The 20,545-nt window shown below is 40.6% G+C and overlaps 1 protein-coding gene across 1 annotated transcript in view; it reads left to right on the forward strand.

Moving 5' to 3' along the window:
- LOC105195719 (neurotrimin) overlaps positions 1-20,545 on the forward strand; it is a 131,068-nt gene that overhangs the window by 81,825 nt on the left and 28,698 nt on the right. Inside the window, exon 2 of the mRNA XM_011161274.3 lies at positions 7,440-7,537. Within this exon, the coding sequence (XP_011159576.2) occupies positions 7,440-7,537 (98 nt within the window). The remainder of the gene's footprint in view (positions 1-7,439; positions 7,538-20,545) is intronic.

The following is a 20,545-nucleotide window of genomic DNA, read 5'->3' on the forward strand; positions in this document are numbered from 1 at the left end:
TTATCGAAATTGATATTATCCTCTTATGTCTTTCGTTTATATATATTTGACGTATTATGTAGTATTTCAATTTTAGATTTTGTGACTTTATTTTATACATGAATAATGAACATTTCCTACATACATATACAAATTATCTATCATTTATAACAATATATAAAATGTACATGTATATATTAAATCGTAATTTTTAAATTTAATTAGATAACTCGACAAATTATATAAAAAACGTTCAGATAATATACGTTCAGATAATATTATTTAAAAAATGACAGAAACAGATGATCTTTCTATGGTAGCAAATGTGAGTTTAAATAAAACTTTACCATAAAATTAGATAAAATTTTAATTAAGTTTAAATCTGTTTCTGTTATTTGCTATCGATTTTTTACATGATTATGTAAATTTTAGCAAAGACATTTGGTGCATTCCGGAATATATAATGTTGTGGAATACTTGTGTATTTCTCGCATGAGAACATTAAACTTGTGGTATCGTTAGACGCTACTATTCTACGGTGCAGTTTACGGATAGTCGGCAGTATGGCATACGTGTACTTCGTGGATTGATAGTTTGTCGGATAACCGTGGACATCGCCTAGCTAGGTGTCGATTAATTCGGATACCTGTCAAATCAGGATATGCAGAGCGTAGCATGTCTGATATGCATGTAACTAGCGCGAAGCGTTGCGAAATTTGACTCCTTTGTAGTCAGATTATATTCGCGTGGTTGAAGGTAATCAATGAGGTACATATGAACGCTATTTCGACGACGTACAGTTAACGTTTCGAGTTTAACTAGCAATTTTATAACGTTACCTAAAATTAATTGCACTGCTTTTACATTTAATTGCGTAGAAATTCGACGTAAATTGAAATAAAAGTATGAATTTCTATTAATTTATGTTAACATATTAATTTTTCTAATTAATTCTTCCTCTGTGCGTGATAATGCAACGCATTACCCTTCTAGAAAACAATATCGAAAGTTCGATTGACTGTCGTTCATATTCTAATAGCTTTTATCGAGGTGCCATTTGAGCATACAAATTTGATTTGACTTCATTCATTTAATTAACGTTTGCCTTCAATTCGACCGGCGGAGTTCGTAGCGACGCTCTTACTCTGGAAAGTTTTCGCGCAATGCACTCCGGTCCTTTTCCTACAATTTGGAAATTCTGGCATCTCTCTCTCAAGCGGTTCATTAGTAACAAATTGATCTATGAAGAAACACTCTTCCGCTTGCATTAGAGATGATTTTTAAAGCAGACTCATCCTTTTTAAATATCCATGTGGTACGTGCCAAGCCCCGGCTGACTGCCCGGGAGACCAAGAGTTAATAGGATAAGTATCCTTAAAGCGTCGCATAAAAGCAGGCTACTGGGAATTAAATGTAGCTTATCAATATAAAATTACACTGGGAGTTTAAAAACTTGAGGATTAATATGATTGACATGATGAGTCCCATGAAATTTGCCACTTTAGTTTTATCGGAAAAAAAATACACGTAAGATTTAAAAGTAAAAGATTGGACACATGTTTTCCCACAGCAAGCATCATTTTATTTTAAACTTATTTTTTATCGTTGCATTAATTAAAATATATCTTGAAGATCGAAGTAACATGGTAGTTAACTGCTCTCTTTCCGTGAACTTTATTACCCCTGCTCTCATATCTCTTTCTTCATCTTACGATTTCTATATACCCCCATAATAAAAAACGCGACTTCGTTTATCAGGAAATATGTTAAGTACTTGGCATAAAAGTCCTTTAAATAATTGCTTTGCTGAATTTTATGGTACTCTTAAAAGTGGAGATCAGATACAAAGCACGCGCGATGGGTGATATTTTCATGAAATGTAAGTTGGGTACACGCCGGTCTCATATTTTACATCAGTTTTGTGCCAGAGAGCGCAGGGTACAAAGGGCTCTCTACGCAATATTTTTATGCAGCATCCAAGGCAAATTAATTAAAACCAACTTTTTCGTACGCAACAGTTTCGAAATGGACGCATTACACTTTTTATAACTATAACACTTATTGAAACACACTCACAGGTTAATATATTATATAATTAAAAGTGTCCAAAAGCTAAAGATAAAAGCATGACGCTTTTGCATCAAAGGATAAAATATAACAGATGTAATCTTTCATGCACTTGGTATTCCACTCGGAAATGTGCAACTGCCGCAAAATTAGTGCGAATAATTATGTCATCGTAGTTTCAAGTTGCATGCCGTTTGTATCCGTAAATTACCGTCAGTTCGTATGCTCGGTTAATATAATATGTCCCAGTGTGTACATTTCATTACCCCTAGGGTTACGTCTGCTGTCTGCTTCTTGATCCAGATCCTTTATTAGGATAATTAATATAGACTCTCGAAATGAATCTCTTGATTAGGAACGTCATATACAATCAAAGTTATCACCATGATAACAGGTCTTTGATCAAATTTAATCACTACAACGTCGTATTGCACCGTTGTAACATTATGAGCTACTAATATTATTACAACCTTTAACCCCATTCTTCTTTTTCAGCAGAATTAAAGTTGCTCAGTATTAAGAAAATTGGCATTATTGCGTTCTATAAATTACAGCGAGCCAGCGAATTATATTAGAGCAATTAATGTAGAGTAATTAATGTAGATTAAGAGAAAGAAGGACGCAGTGGGAGGGTGTATCGCGGTTCATTAATATATTTATACATATCACAAATCGTGTGAATGGATATTATGCACGCGATACTGTAATTACGCAGTGATTGCGCGCTGAAAATACTCATAATTTGATAATGTATTTATAGCGAGATATACTGATACCCGTATGTATATTTTTTGATGAAAACAAATGATTTTGTTTAAACGAGTAATTGTCTTTTTCAAATTACTTATTAAGAAATCTGTTTGCCGCGTGCATAAAGAATACGCTGTCTCTCTCACAAAATTTAATATCATTAATTCATTAAAATTAGTTTATACGGTCCGATATTCATGAATGATGAATGCTTATTGCATTTGTTTCCATAATTTCCCTTTGTGTCTATAACGCCATAAGCGTTTGAAGTGACTCTTGCTGGGCCAATGACGTTTATCTTGCTCCCGTTTGCTCTTACCATCGGTCCATGAAATTATCATGCTTCTATCAAAATTATCTAGCATCCATCGATAACAGATTAACAATAAGAATTTTATACCATTTTTTTTGTTTACGAAGAAGAGGAAAATCTTCACAATGCTCACTCCAGGAATGACGATACCATACGGCCATCGTCTGTCCAGGAGAAGGAGACACCCCGGAGTGGCCGTACTCCAGGGTGTGAAGAATTCGATACAGGGCACATCGCACAATTCTAGATTCTACGCATGATCGCCTACCTCCTAAAAACCTCTCCTTAGGCGTTTCCCCCTTATTTCGATGCTGGATATTTATCGATTAAAGTACTGATAATTTATCTGATAATAATTATTGAATCTTTCAATATTATTACGATCACGCGCCTAATTATCAAGCGGCATACAACTCTATGCTAATTTATTGCAAATTGTATATTCGATAAAACATGATAATCAGCGCGGTGGTGTATATATTTCAGCAATTTATTCGCCGCAAAAATTGATTCGCGCTACACACTCACTGTCCATTGTGCGGGATTGCGAGGTTCGTATACTTAACAACGTGTGCAAGTAAACTATGAGATATTTGGAAAAATGTTTTTGCGCTGCCTCTCTCGCTGCGCTTCGGTTTACGTTGCAGTTTGAGCACTTTCTCGCGTTCCGAAATGTTATTCCAATTAATCAAATTCAACAACTGAAAGTAATACGTGAATGGGCAGAGAAGCCGAATAAAGTGGTGGAACTGACGGTAACTCCATCGGCCTATTCGAATCGCGTTTTCTGTATCTGTTTTATTTTTTTTTCTACTCACAAATAAAAATGTCGTTCCACGTCTGTGCGTCAGGCGACATTGCTGACCGTTCTAAAAGGAAATATTTTCCAAGCTGGCTATTTCAACAGTTTGTAACGATTCTACGAAAACTCCGACGAATATGGATGCGTCAAATTCATATTCGCTTTATCTCGTGCGCCACGTGCGTGGCTTTATCGCCACGGAATGGCATTCGCTTCGCTCGAAAAATAAATTTTTCGAACGTTTTCTCGACAAATGTCTAAACGCCGCTCTCTTTAGCCGAAATCTGGCTGGTATATTAAATCGCCTATCCCATGACATTTATACGACACGATTCTTTTTCAGTCTGTACCGCTCACGAACCTGTGAGCACGCGCGTCGCGGTCAAATCGATTAAAGCTGACACTGATAGAAAACAATATAAAGGCGATTTTGCGAGCGGACATTGTACGTCATAGGCGCAAAATGAGGTTCGGGTGGAATGAAAACTCGTTAATTCTTTCTACATTGTGATTATTTTGCCTGACCGGCTTTCCTTGTTTAACTCGGGGGAGTTAACGTAATAACTCCTGCGAGTAACATAGAAAAAGCAATTAAGTGAAAAGCAGCGGCGATGGGATTAAAGCTTTTTGAACGAATCACGTACCGAACGGACCGCGGAATAATGCGAGCGGAAGTAGTTCGGGACAAGAGGTTCTCCCCCTCCTCTCTCTCACTCTTTTTTTTTCGTCACGATCAGCAAATTGGTATGTCGTTTCGTTCCCCGTACCTGTGAGAAAAGCGTTTATCTACCGGTCGCGACGGGTGTTGCAGGGATCGAGCAGACTGCGCCGCGGCTAGGTCCGCCCTCTCGTCCGGAAATAAAACAATGCACGGCGAACGAGTGTCGAAGTGACGGCCAGGCCAGACCAGGCCAGACCAGGCCAGACTGCCGGCAACAAGAGGCCGGCGGCGCTGTGATTGTGCGTGTGTCATTTATTGTTGTCGCGACACAATAATTCTATTCCGCCGGAGAGCACCCCGATTAATCATTGGTGGGCCGCGCGATCACTCAGCGCTGTTCCGAATCTATTTCCGCCATTCAGTCCTCTAGAAGTGACAGAGCGACGATGGCTACGATCTCGTGCTCTCGACACGCGCCGTTTCGCGCTGAATAGAATCGGATCAAGGCGTTTGATTAATTTTGTGTATTGTATCCTACGGACGCTTCACGCGGCTGTCTCGACTAGCGCGAATCTTATGGACGATAAATTGAGACTCCGCCACGATGGTAGATCGCATCAAATATTTCGCTGTTTTGTCGCGACGAGCAGACGATTTTTTTAAGAGCGCAGCTAAATTGGCTGCGCTCATTAAAGCGGAGTCAAAGATACCACCAATGATATAAATACGTTACGATTATCGTCTTCTTGGCTACTGTTAACATGATATTTACCAAACTGTAATTACCATTTCGAACTATTCAAGGGATGATATGGTTCGCAATTTCATTCTCACTGGTCCGCTCCTGATGGTATTACATGTGTCTGCGAGCACTCGACCGACCCGGGCTAGCTTTCCTAGCTGAATTCAATTTCCCCGAGTCCACAGCGGCGGATCGCAGGTGCGTCGAGTTGCTTCGATCGGCAGAGATTGCATGTTAGCGGACGAAAAGAAAGTTACCGTAGCTTCTGGCTCTTGATCGAGACGATCGTATCGCGAGTATCGCAGGCTTGCATTTCCGCATTTCCGCATTTCCGATTAATATTTAAACACATCTTTTTTTTCAATGTTCCGTTACTTTCGTTGCATATTCCCTGTTTGTGAAGCATCAACAAATTGCGTTTATAAGTCGCGGAATATATACGAAACGACATTTTTCGCAGAAAACAGGTGAATCGATCCATATCTATAAAAAGTATCTTGGATAATTTGTGAATTTATTTCAGTAGCGTTATATCATATCATTCATGACAAAGTTGGACGATATTCTCAATCGGAAAAGATTTCGGGGCTCTCTGATGTATGCAACGGCAGAGATCTGCGGGATGATAAATCTGTCGCGGTGAAAACCAACTAAATTTGTCCGTTAGTTTCGCTTCAGTCCTGAGCTAAACATAGACGATCGAAGGCGTATCGATCTACCAATTGTGCCGGCGACCGCGGAGTAATCGCGATGGAGTCAATAATCCATGATCCGCTCAACTTGGGAACAGCTCTATTCCAACGTGTAATTGGGATCAGTGCTTATCTGTTGGCGCACACCGTGTTCCAGGCTCGATCTCCTCGCCGTTTCGCCTCGCGCAATCCCCGGTACCTTCTTCCGATACCACCTTCTTCACGCAATACGTGTGTACCATGGCAATATTTGCTCCGAGGATTAAATCATCGCAGACCCATTCGTTATGATCCGTCGTGATTGATTTCCGTCGTTTAGCGCGTAATCAAACACCGGGACTAGAGGTCCATCATTTTTTTGTTTTTTGCACGCGAAATATACGTCACTCCCACGTTGGAGAGCGACGGCGCAATACCCCGTGTGCGGACGTATTGCGCATTGTGCATGAGTTGTCTTGCCCGTGATACGTGACATAAATAGCTTTGTTTAAATAATCCCTGTCGCCGCGAAAAGGATGGGAGCCGGTAACGGTGCGCGGCACGTTACAGGCAGGACGGGCGGTGTTCTCGGCAACGACGAACGCCGGCGTAATGATATTCAGAACTTCCAGCGCGAGACGCGGCGCGCCTGTCGAGGAACGTGAACATTTCGAGATGGATACGGAGACATATTTCAGCGCACACGTGCCAACGTAGCTCGCCCGCGCGGCTTGCTACCGCGTGTGTGATGTGTCGCGCGAAACCAAACTGTTTCGCGTCACTGAATTCTCGGCAGCATGCCGATACAGCGAAACAACGGAAATAAGTTACTTAGGCTATGAGCGGGGTGACGCGTCATCCGGGCGGATTCTGAAAGAGTTCTTTTTTCTGATGCGTTAGAAATTAACTACGATGCCCTTTGAGTTTTGTCGGGTCCAACTGAATCGTACAGAACTCAATGCTATGTGTAATATTACTTGTCAGAGCCATGCGTACATGCCGCCGGCGCGGCGCCGTTTCGTTTGGCGAATAATTTAATTGGCAATTTAAATTTAATTATACCCTCTTTGATAATATTTAAGTTCAATTCATTATGCTCCTTGATATTGTACTAATCACAATTAATCGTATTACGCGATAGAAAATTTAGTATCCTTTCGCGCTACACAGGATCCGATGTCACGTTTCTACGCGCCGGAGGCAGACGTATTCCATTTCATTTGGCAATTAATTTAATCAAGTGTTAATTGAAGCTTTTAATCATACAAAATTTATTACATTCCCGAATGTCGCACCAATGGAATAGTCGCGTTAAAAGTAAATTTTAGCATCGCTGAGCATGATGATCTTGCGTTTATCCTTCCGATACGCTTTAATAGCGTTCGAGCGTGGTCAGACGATATAACGAAATGCTGTTAATGGGTCACTTAGCATTTAACGTCGCCCTGTTTCAGAGGTACCGAGCTTCAGCGCACCAATAACAAACGTGACGGTCCCAGTGGGTAGAGAAGCTATCCTCTCCTGCGTCGTGGCGAACCTTTCTACGTTCAAGGTAAGCTGCCAAGCACACGACACCTTTTAATCTTGCACCGTGTCGATTCCGCTACGCTTTACCTAAACGAAAGAGTCCGTGCGAACGATGTCGAAAATACTCCTTGCTCCAGAAACGTCATGCGAATGATTTTGGCACGAAACATTTTATGCGCTAACTCGAATACAGTTCATCGTGCAACTTGCATAACAAATTAAAAAAAAAGGGGGAAGCTTTGATAAATCAAAATTCTAGAATTTGTGCAGTAGGGATGGAATGAAAACGGACAGTTTCTAATGCAAGGTGGAGTCCGCCCGCGGAGTTCGCCGAGATAAAAAATGGAAAATCGTTATAGACTGATAAACAAAGTTTAATTTAGCTGCCAGTTACAACGGGCATAGCCCACAGACTTCATTGCCGCGAATGTATTCCTCGGCACGCTGCAGAAACGTGGACGTGCACGAATGGATTCCGCGGCGTGACAAACATTCGTTCACTGCAAGTCCGCAAAATCTGATGAATTAAAGTTCATTCATCACGTAGGAAAAATTTATCCATGTCACACAACGCTATGTATTCTTCGTTGTGTTGTACGATGCGGCTTGGTAAATAGAGAAAAGTGAGCAATGCAACTGATTGATCGCTGCATAAATTTATGGAATTAAAATATTTTTCAAAATATTATATGTGTAATATTTATCTTATTAATTAATTAAAACTTTTTAATTTCCTATCGCTGTAAAGAAGCATCATTATAAAATGCCACGAGTGTTTGGTGCAGTAAATAATAATATCGCATAAAAAAATCTTTGCGGAGACATTTCATTGAATATCGTTGGGGCATTATGTGTATATATATATATATATATATATATATATATATATATATATATATTGCTTGCGTGCCGTTTTCGTTTAAGTGTTTGCCTCCTTTCTGAAAGTATATTGCCAGAATTCCATTCTTACTTCGAACTTTTAGGGAACGTCAAATAATGCGAGTTTCACCATTACGTGAAAAACATTCGCCAGATTCCTGCGATGTTCACATTCTCAAGGCGCTACAAATTCCCGCCGGTGGATCACATATTTCGCGAGCCAGCGGCGCAGTTTTGGAAAACCTCTGCTTCCGGTGCGGCAAGAGTATTGCGTTTTGCAAGGTGATACGATGGACGAGATATTAAACGCGGAAGAAATGCACGCTATGTACGAACGAGGTTATATATAAGTATTCGGTCAAATGTTGATTTCGCATTTCGTACGATAGCGTGCTTGATTCGCGTGATCTGTCCGTAAATTGCACGGATGTTAGCGTTATTTTTGACATACGTTCTCAAAACAAATTGGAATTAATTTTATATTCTTATACGATAAGAGAAAGATAATGGAGAAAGAGAAAGAAAATAGGCTCGTGACTCAAGAGTATTTAAATATTCACTTAAGACGAAAATATTTGGAGAACGATTTGTTTGACAGACTCAGAACAGGCTTTGGCTCAAGTGTGCCAGATTAAGTAAGGATATTGCGCAATTACGGTCGCAGAGGACGAAAAGCGCTCATATCGTGCTCGCGCGCTTCCTTCGTAGCTTACCTAACACCGTAACGCCCGGAATAGGGTTTTAATCTCAAAATATATTATTCGGAAATTAAAGGGACTCGACGAGGTGAGGCAACACTATGCAGTAAGGAGAGCTCCAAGATAGTCGGAAGGAAATTCGCCGTAATTATGCGTGATTGTGCTGCAATTAGCGGAAGCGGTGTTATTTTATTGCTTATGAAATTCAAAGGAAAAATTAAAGGGGCATAATGCAGAGTATTATATAGAGAATATAGTATGAGTAATGTCATACGCAACGTTGATTAATAAATTAAACATTAATAAATAAATATGTCTACTAGATATATATACCCATTTTAATTACTACGCAGTCACTGTCCATCTTTTCGTCGGTTTTTAATTATATAAAAAATATCAACAGAACACGCGAAATCTTTCGCATTCGTTTCACGTTTAAAGCCGAAGTAACTGTCGCGCTAGAGCGACACAATTAAAACGTTCCCACGTTACAGGCTGCGAGCTCCCAAGTTTAACCGTCAAATTCTCGAAAACCTGTCTGTAACTTGCGTTACCGAGTAACTCTATTCTTGCGCTATAATTCGACAACATAGCGGAGTCTTAAACGAGTAGCCTGGCGAAGATTTGCGGTGCCTTAAACGACACTAAGCGGCGAAAGTTTACTGCATGGCGGCGAGCTCCGCCTTCTCGTTTCATCATGCGTCGCCGAGAGCAAAACAGAATCGGCCGTTATTCTCTCTCTTTCTTCCTCGAGGCGTTCGGAATGAGAAGCGTATCTCATTCGACGAGAGCAGAATTTATTTAGAAAAATGTATGCGGTATTTTCAACCGAATGGAATCACCGGTGATCGTTTTCTGCAACAAAGGCACGCAAACTCGATCCAGCAATTTTTTTCGAGGAAGTTGCATTCATCAGTAGAATGACTTTGCATCGAAATGAAAACAAAACAAATTAAGACCCTGATGATAATTAAATGATACACCAAGTTTTAGTTGTTAGGGTGTAAAATAAGATTGACAAATTCAGATTTGGTTTCACTTGTGGCAGAAGCGCTGATACCGCTGCTACAATCTTAGGCGCTCAGCTTAGTGATGTATCGTCGGAAAGTCAAAGGAGCCACCTGCCTGCTCACCGACAACAACCGTGACGTAAGAATAATTTATTCTAATATGTCAAGACAGCGCCACGTCACGTAATACCCTAATGTAATTTTGCGTCACGTATTATGTTGGCCGGCTAAATTTCGTCGCAAACAAGTTCGCTTGCGCGCGCGGGAGGCTTGTCCGCATCACGAGGCAGTTATGAGTAAGTGGCGAGCAGAAGGGGGCGAGCATGGAGGTCGACCCTGGCGTGTGATGTAGGGCTCTCTGCGTGTTGGTACACGTGAATGTTAATCAGAATGGGATTTACATATGAGGCTCGTATTACCTGGTAGTCGGGCAGATGCACCGGGAGGAGAAGATAACGGCCTCTAGAGAGAATGGAGAGACGAAGAGAGAGAGAACGAGGAGGAGGAGGAGTTCAGGAGGTGAACGGATACGTTGGTGTGCGGGCCGCGAGAGTCACACACAGCCTATCTGTAATAACGTGCCACACGTAAGACATAATTATATATCACGTCGGGATTATTGCCGCATTTACACTCCGCCGCGCCAACAATGAGGATTCGACAATGTTGGCCCCGGTATTACGCAACTGGGGAGGGCGTGCGATATATCTCATCATTTTGCGCGACTCGATTGTAGGCGGCGTAGCGGGGGCAGAGACAGGGGCAGGGGCAGGGGAAGGGTAGCAGCACAAGTTATCTCGGCTGTTTTGCGCGAACGCCAGCGGAGATAATAATTATATAGCCGCGGTCGCGTAAAACGTGCTACGATTATTATCGCCTTATACGTGTTAAGCGTGTCGACGTGGCACTTGCGCGTCAGCTAAAACGCGATGTCATCGCGATGAAAAATTGTCTTCTGATTACGCTTTAATCGAACTTCTGAATTATTGATTGGAGTTTCATGCAAATTCGGAGACCCATAATGGTAGCCATCAAGCGGTTAATCACATTTTGCGCGATCGATACTTGCCGACTATTATTCGCCGCTCTTGCTATACTATCGCCGGCCGCGACTAATTTCGTTCGAATGGTATGGAAAGTGCGCAATGAAAAAAAGGGGCGCAATCATGCTGCTGATCGATGTAACGATTATGCTATTCGGCTTATGATTGGAGACGGGGATAATATCTACGCCACCTGATACCATTTGCCTCGGCTATCAGGTACTATTGTGTGTTTGCGTGCCATCTATGCACTGCCGCATCGCTAATGTGTTGCGAAATTGATCCACCACTAGTATAGTATTTACTCAGATGGGATATATCAGTTTCAGCTTACATTCGCAATTAGCAGAAGCAAGTTTTTCGGTCGTGGAATTTCTACGTAAATTGCCATCGTAAATTTTATCGAAGATCTCGGTAATCGCCCGAAAGACGGGCGCACATTCATCGTCGAAGAGAATTCTACCGAGACACAATAGATAGTCACGGCTGCCCAAAGATAGTCACGGCTGCCCAACGTTATTACCATTGTCTGCATATTGTCACGCTCTCAGACTCATTCGCTTAAGCTTGCTACCAGTCTCGGGCATATGCCCGCATCCTCGCAATCACTACGATGCAGTTCAACCCTTACAGTCGGGCGAGAGAGACTTTAAAGTACTGTATCTGACGTCTGGCAGTACGTCGCGTGACATAACTTATGGCGCTTTCAGCGCGTCTCGCATTGCAACGGACGTAGATTTCCGCCGTTAGGGGAACGTCCCCCCCCCCCGTAAATTATTTCGCATTAACGGATTTCCTTAACAGAGATCAATAGTCTTTTCTATCCTATTACTCTTGCGAGTTCGAGAGATACCACAGAGCGAAACGGAATCTTTATAATCTTGTTTGGGGCGGAAATCACGTTTCTTCCCGGCATTTGTTGGAAAACGAGGAACAGCTGTCGTATCGAGATAAACGGAACGACTTAACTTCGTGTTTTCGGGGCCTTTTCGGGGAGACTGTAGAAAACGAAACCTTTTCGCAGTTTGATCGAGTGCGCTGAGCACGATCCCACGATCCCACGTGGCCACTTGCCTGCAAATTACATTCTGTCGTATACTCGTTTCGCAATTCCGCGCGGAGGACATGACGACGTGGCGATCGTGCCGAAAGATGCAGTAAGATACTCTTTTCGATAGCCGCGAACCATTTCATGGCTCTCTTAAAATCGGGCGAGTTTACTCGGGTGGGTTACTTGCCTCAGCCGTCGCACCGGATTAGGTGAGTTTATGTGCGGAACACATCGGTCGTACTGTGCCGGGAATCTTGGGAGCGTATAGACCGCCGCTGTCCAGGAAAATTACGTCTGAGAAACAAGTGCGCTGAAGTATTCATCACGCGTAATGGAAGGGCGCTAGTAATTCAACCACTTGCTGGAGGACGTGTATGTGGGCGCACGTGTAAATCTGGGTGGACGTGTGCGCGCCTGTGTGTGAAATATTGACTCTTCTTGGCCGATTCGCGTGCCCGAACTTTATTACGAGCAAAATTAACGGAGCTGTTACCCCGCTCTTCGGGATTTTTTTCTCCTTTTCGTCCATCACAAATCTCTGTCTAACGAACTGCGCGTAATTCATTGGATCTGATGGATGATAGAGTCAGCGTACGTGAGGTACAATCATATGTTCCACTGCGAGAGCTTGCGTTTAATGGATCCGTTCCTAATTGTCTCTCATGTTTTCTCAGAAAAAACGCAAGAGGTGCAGTTTTAATTTCCTCGACGAGAACATTCTGCGATACGACGCAGCATCGATATTTTAAATTGACCATTTTTTTTTTAGCTTGATCAATTACGATTTTACGAGATATTAGAGACAGAGATTTAGGAAGGCCAAATTACAATAATTTTATTTCGATTTAAACTTACTAACGAAAAGTAGGTCAATGGAAATATTAGTCTCAATCTATCATCTTTCTCGTAATGTGCGTGCTTGCTCGATACATGACAGTGCTTTTGCATGCATGAATACAATACAGTCATTCGTCTTCATTTTTTGCGTTACGCGTAAGTATCGAAGCCTGTTCGATTCTAAATACGCACATGTGAATAATTTAGAAAAGAATTGTGCACGATACAATCATTATTACAGAATGTTGCATATTATATCGTATTGACAATAATAATGAAAAATATTTCATTACACATGTTAAAAAATGTCGTTTCATGTATAAAAAATGAATCTGACTAAAATAAATGTTTTACTGTATCGGAATATTTTTTTCGCTCACCAGGATGTGATTAGTTTGAATTGACGTGTAGCAGTAGAGAAATAAAATACTGCCTCATATATGTGATCGTTATTTCAATAGTATCGTTTCGATGCAGTTATTGTTACGTTCGTTATATACAGCGAGTTGATAAAATAATCACTGAAAATCCGCACTTATAGCGACACACTTGATTGTCGGCAATTCAATTGTTTTTTCCCTCGGGGGAGGTAGAAATTATAAAAATAATTCAGTGGGGAAGCACACGCCTGATGCTCGCGCGCATATGTATACGTGGTAATTTAACGTAATCCTTCATTATCCCGTAATGAATATACGCGTAAAGTCCTCCGTGCAGAAACAAAATGCAAAATACATTAAATTAAAATTAGAAACGCATTTTATCAATCGTGTTGGTTTTGCATTTCACACGCACGCTGTGTTACTGTCGAAAAGAATTTCCCTGTAATACGGATCTGATAAGGACTGGGAGAGAAAGTTATAAAACTATTGACCCGGAGTGTTAATACGCCGAGGCTTTCCTCTTAAATCTGACCTTAATCGTTAAGGTTAATTGTTTCTGGCACGAGATCGAAGATAAAAATCGAGCGGCCTTTAGGTAACTCCAGCCAACTTCCGCTTCATTGTTATCGTCTTGATCTGTTCGACGGATGTTGGCAGAGTCGGGTCGACATCGTCGCTTGAATTTCAGTGCGCCAAGATTATACAATACGAGAAAACACTATTTTAAAAATTCAAGCTAAAAGCGTATCGCAGATATTTTCGAGTCGCATCAGAACTAAAATTTTAATGCTCGCGAAGTACATTAGAGCGTTTTGTGCTAAAGGTGATTTATTGATCGATCGATTTTATCTTGATCAGCGACTTGCGAGGCAAGATATACGATCGGGACGGAGAGCAGTGCAAATAATTATAGCCAATATACGGACGATCAACGGTATCCAATATTTGCGATAGATTTAACTCATTGGCTAAACATCGAACGCCAAGAACGATTGTCAATTGCTCTCACGTCACGGATATTTGTCCGTGAATAATTAATGGGATTTCTCTTTCGAGCTGGAAGCGTGTTCGGATTCAGATATTTCAAGATGTGGCTTGACAAATTACTCTCTGCTTTATTCGTTTGATTCTTCTTCTCCTATGTTGGAGTACTTGAGACACACCTGTCAATTCGTTTTTCACGTCATGTATCAATTTCGAAATTTCGTGTGAAAATGCTGCATGCGAGGAGAAAAAGTTTTCTTTCAATCTTTTAAGTAGAATTAAATTCCAAGGTGGATTTAAATTTCTTGCATATATCTAAATGTCTCTGAAACTCACCCTGGTTCTTTTCTAAACCAGTATTTTTTCATCGGCGTAAGATAAAGAATGTTTTATCTTCTGGCCGTTAGCTTTAAGCTAGAGTAACTGTCTGACACCGCGCTATACATAGTTATCTCGAGATAAACGTTAAAGCGCGTTGCTTAAAAGCGAGAATTTCTAACACTTTCCGTGTTACTCAAGAAGATGTTACACGCGTACGCGAAGCACTTCGGCCGACCATTTTGCTAGTTTCCTTCATGGTTGCCTCGAATTAAACTGAAAGCACGGAGCTTCAGTGTGATACTTACGAGTGGTCGAAGTGCAATTTAAGCTCGAAGAAACTTAAGCTTTAAGGAATGGGCAACGCAACTGGTAAGAGTCTTACGCTCTTCGCGAACTCCAAGCATGCAGTAAAGAAAGACAGATCCGCTTATGAGAGCTACTATACGGACATTAAGAACTGATCCGGCGCATGCTAATAATGCATCTGAAATATTCTACGAATGCGTTGAAATTTCAATCGCACAAATGAGGAAAGTCGAGCAACTGCGACACGAGTGAACGTATTTTTCTACGATGACACATTAAATCGTAAAGTCATCCAGAAAATAACGTATATTACGTAAAGAAATGGAGTTTCTTTCGCATTGAAAATACTTCTTAAAAATTTTACAAGTTACGTACGTATCTCTAGCGCAAATAGTAATCGCGACGCGATTACACGTAATTGGTTTCAATTTCAGCCTATCTGTTCATTTCGCATAATGAAGTCGCCCGTGATGAAAATCGTTTCCTTCCTATGGGAGCATTTAAGCATCCACGAAGGGAAATGTCGCTATATATTAAGAAGGAAATGAAAGGACCTAGATTGAATCATCCGTTCCTTAGATCGATCGGATGCCGCGATGCAAGGTGAATTATGGCGAGAGATATCGCTTAAATGGTTATTAAAGCGTAAGATAAACCATATCGAATTTGCATAAAGAATTTGCATTTATAATTTGCAATTAGTAAAAACGGCCGTTTCATTAATAATAAAGTAAAGAGAACGTGAAAATGGAAGGAAAATCAATGGGGGAAAATTATCATAGCAAAATACTAGTTTTACAGGCGAATGGACTGTCGAGGTCCCAGCGGACCTTTAGGCCCTTTCGCGGTAACTCGTTGAATCCATTATCACGCTGGTAGACACGAACGACACTGCGCCACAGTGTGCATATACGTTTTCTTATATTACGCGGTATATTTCTCTGCGGTAGGGTACACGCGCAATATTTGCTCCGGGCGATAGCATAGTCGGTTATTATTTAACAGGCTGGCGCAATGTATCGCGCATTTTGACACCCTGCCGGCCCGTTTTTGTGAAATACGGCTGTAAGATCCGCGTGGCGCCGTTTTTCGTGTTAGCATGCATTTTTTTTTTTTTTTTTTTCCGTAGTGCTTCGGCGCCGTAGTGACAATATTCGGCGCCGCTTCACGAAACAGATTATAATATGGAGTTTGCACCGTAATATTTATCGCGTTACGTTATAAAATATGTCGATAACGTGCACTTGACGTGCACATGTATATGTCGCGACGAGGCTGACAGAACTTTGCAGATTGTCGACGTTGCGAGACAGATCGCATGTCGCATCGATCGCATTAGCATTTTTAATAATTAAACCATTCTTAAAAATGATTGCCGCCCTAAATTTCTTCTTACTTGAGATACTCGCAAAATATTCGGAGCACCTCGCCGGGGCGGGAGAATTTAATTATCTGATAGTCAACCGATCTATCTCTCTGTCCCTCGAGGAAATATATGTGCCCCTACAGCTCGGTGCGGCTGAATTCGGACCGGAAGCACTGCCACCGTACTCCTACGTGGAAATAGGAAAAATTTTTATTTCGCGTTTTCGTTTCACGGTTAGATTATCTATACGTAATTGACTGTCGAGAAATAATGCATTATCGAGCGTTACATACGGATAGCAATATGTAGCGTGTGACATTATTAATATACATAAATTAAACGCGGCGAGCTGTTGTGCATTTAACATCTGTTTGATAACAACAAAATTTACGATTGCATATATATTCATAGTACTTTTAACGCGCTTTTGAAAAATAATCATATTTTTTTTTATAGAAAATATGGTTACACAGATAACTAAAAGGTATTCTTATTTATTGGCCGGAAATCGGTTATATCGACCTTTCGATGCGAAAACTCGCCGTTTCCATTTCAGTCTTTATAAAGAGTTATTCCGTTTGGTAACTGATCACTCCTCGAAAAATATTGCATCCTGATCAACGGGGTCAGATAGCTCGATGTGACTCGTATAGATCGCCTATCCCGTATGCCGGAATTGAAAAGAGAATTGCCGAAGTAACTCCACCAGTTCGATAGAGAAGAGTATATCTCAAAATTTTTTAATCACGATTATATTGCACTTTTACTCGAGCGCAATTGTATAAGTGTATAATAAATTAATTTTCGTACCGTGTTAAAATTTATTAAGTATCAAGGATGAAGAATTTTATTGTTTTCAATTTTACATTTAGAAAATTTCGTGATTTTTGTAAAATAGTTATATGGAAGGGTTTCGGGGTGAAATAAGAATTTTCTTTAATTTAATTCAGTCTTCACTGAATGGATTGCACGGAAACGAGACTAATTTCCACCACTGTAAATGTCGGAGCCGAGAATGTTAAGTGGCGTCTCACAGGCATTTAGTCCGATGACAACGGGTCTCAAGGAGTAAATAATTACGGCGGAATCGCGCTTCGCATTTTATTCCCAGGTTGTATCGGACTATCTTCTTGAAGCGCATCGCTAGTTTAACACCGGATTTCCATTTAATCTACACGGAAATCGAGATTATTTCTCAAACGCGTATCTAACGCGAGCGTAACGGCAAGTCAAACGATTAAGTTTCATTGCTGTTAACATAGTACTAATCATCGCGCCGTTTGCTGTTACTGACGCGCCCAATTGAATTCGTTTATGGCTTCATATGCGTATAAACAGTTAATGATCCAGCAGTGCGCTATCTATCGTCGGTGGTTGATGCATTCGTCTGCCTGCAGCTCGCGTGTGTCTTCCGATTAGCGAAACAGTGCTGGATGTATAAATTTCCAGTTGCGCGTGCTGTAATAATGGTATTTACGACAGGCCAAACGTGAGAATAAAGGCACTTAATGCGCAACGTTGTGTGATACGCGTATTTCACGCGCAGATTATTATGACAATGAACATTGTATGCTCGAGTTAAACTTGTCCAAGTAGAGCTCGCGTTCGATATACGCTAATCTCCTGCCATTTCGAAAGAGGCGTCTTTCAAAATTTACGAGTATGGAGACGCGAGGTACAGGTCAGTACACACGGATCATATGGAATCCATGAGCACCAACGTATCAGTACGTACAGGCTAGATCGAGGAACGGCAGGGATTACCAAATCGATATACTAAACGGGTTTAACGGTGCAGGAATAATTAGGATGTTGGCACCGAGCCCGAGAGCCGGGCTCGCGGAACAGATTCGAACTGAGGAAGGGTCAGTGCTCGTGCTCTACCTATTACACGCGTTGCCACTCGTGTGAGTACGTCGTGCGTCCGTACTAAATATCGAGCAACGAGCTTAAAGTGCTCACCAGCCATGCTAAAGAGTCTTTGTACGTCCCGCACCTTGTCACGCGTGTGATTAGAATTACTAGTGAAAGGGGGGTTTTGTCCTGTCAGTCGCCGAGCAATGACGAGGATATCTATCGATATTAAATGTTAATCTCAACGAATAACAGAAAGTTGTAGAGAAGCCACTACTGTACTGTACACAAACCGATTCGCGTCACTCGCTTCTCCCCTGCATCTCTTTTTTTTAGTTTGTTTAACAAAATAGCGATGTAGTGTGCGGTGAAAGAAATTGCCAATATTTGAAGTTACATCTAGTACACAGTTGTCCCATTTTTTCTTCTATTATTTTTATTTTTTTTTATTTTTTTTTATAGACAAGACAGGACTGTGTTTTGTCATTACAGGATTGGTGGAGTGGTCAATTCTATTTCTATATTGACACTGTCTCGAAATATAAATATATACAAAAAGCGGATTTACATCTATTTGAGAAATTGCAAATATATTCTTCATGTTTTTGTATTACATTGGAGTATGCACACTGTCAAGAACGGGATGTAGTTCGCGATGCGTTGAATGTGTAAAGTACAATGTGTCGAGTCATTAATATCGATCGTTGGTAGACGATCATAGAATTGTAGCATTATAAAATATCAGAATTACTGCGCTATCTCGATTGCGGACGCACGTTTCGTTTACAGAAAATTTAGTAAAAAAAGAAAAAGAAAAAAAAATTATGAGCATTTTGATAGTACAACAATTCGTAACAACTTCATCGATACGCCACGAATGTGTGAACCAACACAGCTGGCACGTTTGCGTTCTTAATTAACGCTGTTAAACAGTTTCAATAGCACATTATTGTTGACACATTTAGCAAACAAGTTTTTCTTTTTATTTTGGAGAGCGCATTATTTAACAGCGTTACATTCCAATTAAATAGCGTGACTGCGAGATAAAACATGATACGCCGTACTTCTCGCGTAATCGCAAATATTGCTCCCGGATTGCCTATTACACTTTTAATCGTGTTTTTTAAATATACACGCTCGGCGTTTAATAGATGGCACGGCGTCCACTTGGATATCTCATCCATATTTTCATGCGATTCCGTCGATGAAATATTTTTTCGTTTGCACTCATCTCTTATAAAAATTTCCGTCTTAGGAAAATTAATACTCTATGCACAAGATTCAGTTTTGCCCTGCAAATCTTTTTTTCTTTGAAAAATTAAAAGCACTATAATTTACAATTTTTATATCTCATTTCTTTTTTTAATAAGCAACCGTACAAATTGTTGTTAAAAAATATAAATTGTTGAAAGATTCTTTTATACTTGCAAAAGTAATAAAAATTAACTCAGAAAAGTCATGATTCAAACCTGTACAGAGAAAATGCCGAAAAATAACGTGTGTACAGAGTGTTAAAGTTTTCTTTTAACAGATGTTAAGATATAAATGTTATATCAAATGTAATTAATTATTTTTGGTTAGTATTTCATAAGACCATCAACTATGCTTTTTCCTTTGCTTTCTCTCACTTATAACTTGGAGAATAATAAATCAATTTGTGTAAGCTCCTGAACGAGAATTGGAGGAGCTCTAAAGAAGATTTATCTCGGCGCAGTCTTGGAAGTAAACAACTGTGATATCGCGAAGATGGAATAAATTAAGCAGTTCAAGAAACTCTAGAATGTATACATCGCTACTGGAAGATTTTGAGCCTAAGTACATTTTGAAACTTCCTCTTCTGTTATCGTATCTAGTGACGCATAATCGACACAGCATTTACATAAATGCATCGAGCAAGTGCAGTCAACCGCAATAAATTGAACTTCACCAACCTCTCGTCCCAAGATTGGATTTTCCTGGGTTCCGTTATCCCGTCGATTACTTATCGTTTATTTATGCTCTAGTTGGAATTATTAGGCTTTATGGCGTTAGAGTTGATCAATTCTCTCGCACCTTCCATCTACTTTATGCGTTTATCGCCGAACAATTTCCACTCTTAAGTTAACGAAACGCGACAAGCGAACTGCGAGAGCCGCCGTAAATTGCATTTAGCGAACCATTTCGCGTCGAAAGAGCAAAAAAAAAGGTAAAAAAAAAAGAGTAATACGGAGAACGTTTTCGTTTTTCTCCGGATCAAAATGAATCCGAGCAAACCCGATTCCAAGACTGCGGGAATTACTTACCATAAATTATTATCGGAAT

This window comes from Solenopsis invicta, chromosome 4 (genome assembly GCF_016802725.1).
Source record: "Solenopsis invicta isolate M01_SB chromosome 4, UNIL_Sinv_3.0, whole genome shotgun sequence".
In the NCBI taxonomy this organism is placed as follows: domain Eukaryota; kingdom Metazoa; phylum Arthropoda; class Insecta; order Hymenoptera; family Formicidae; genus Solenopsis; species Solenopsis invicta.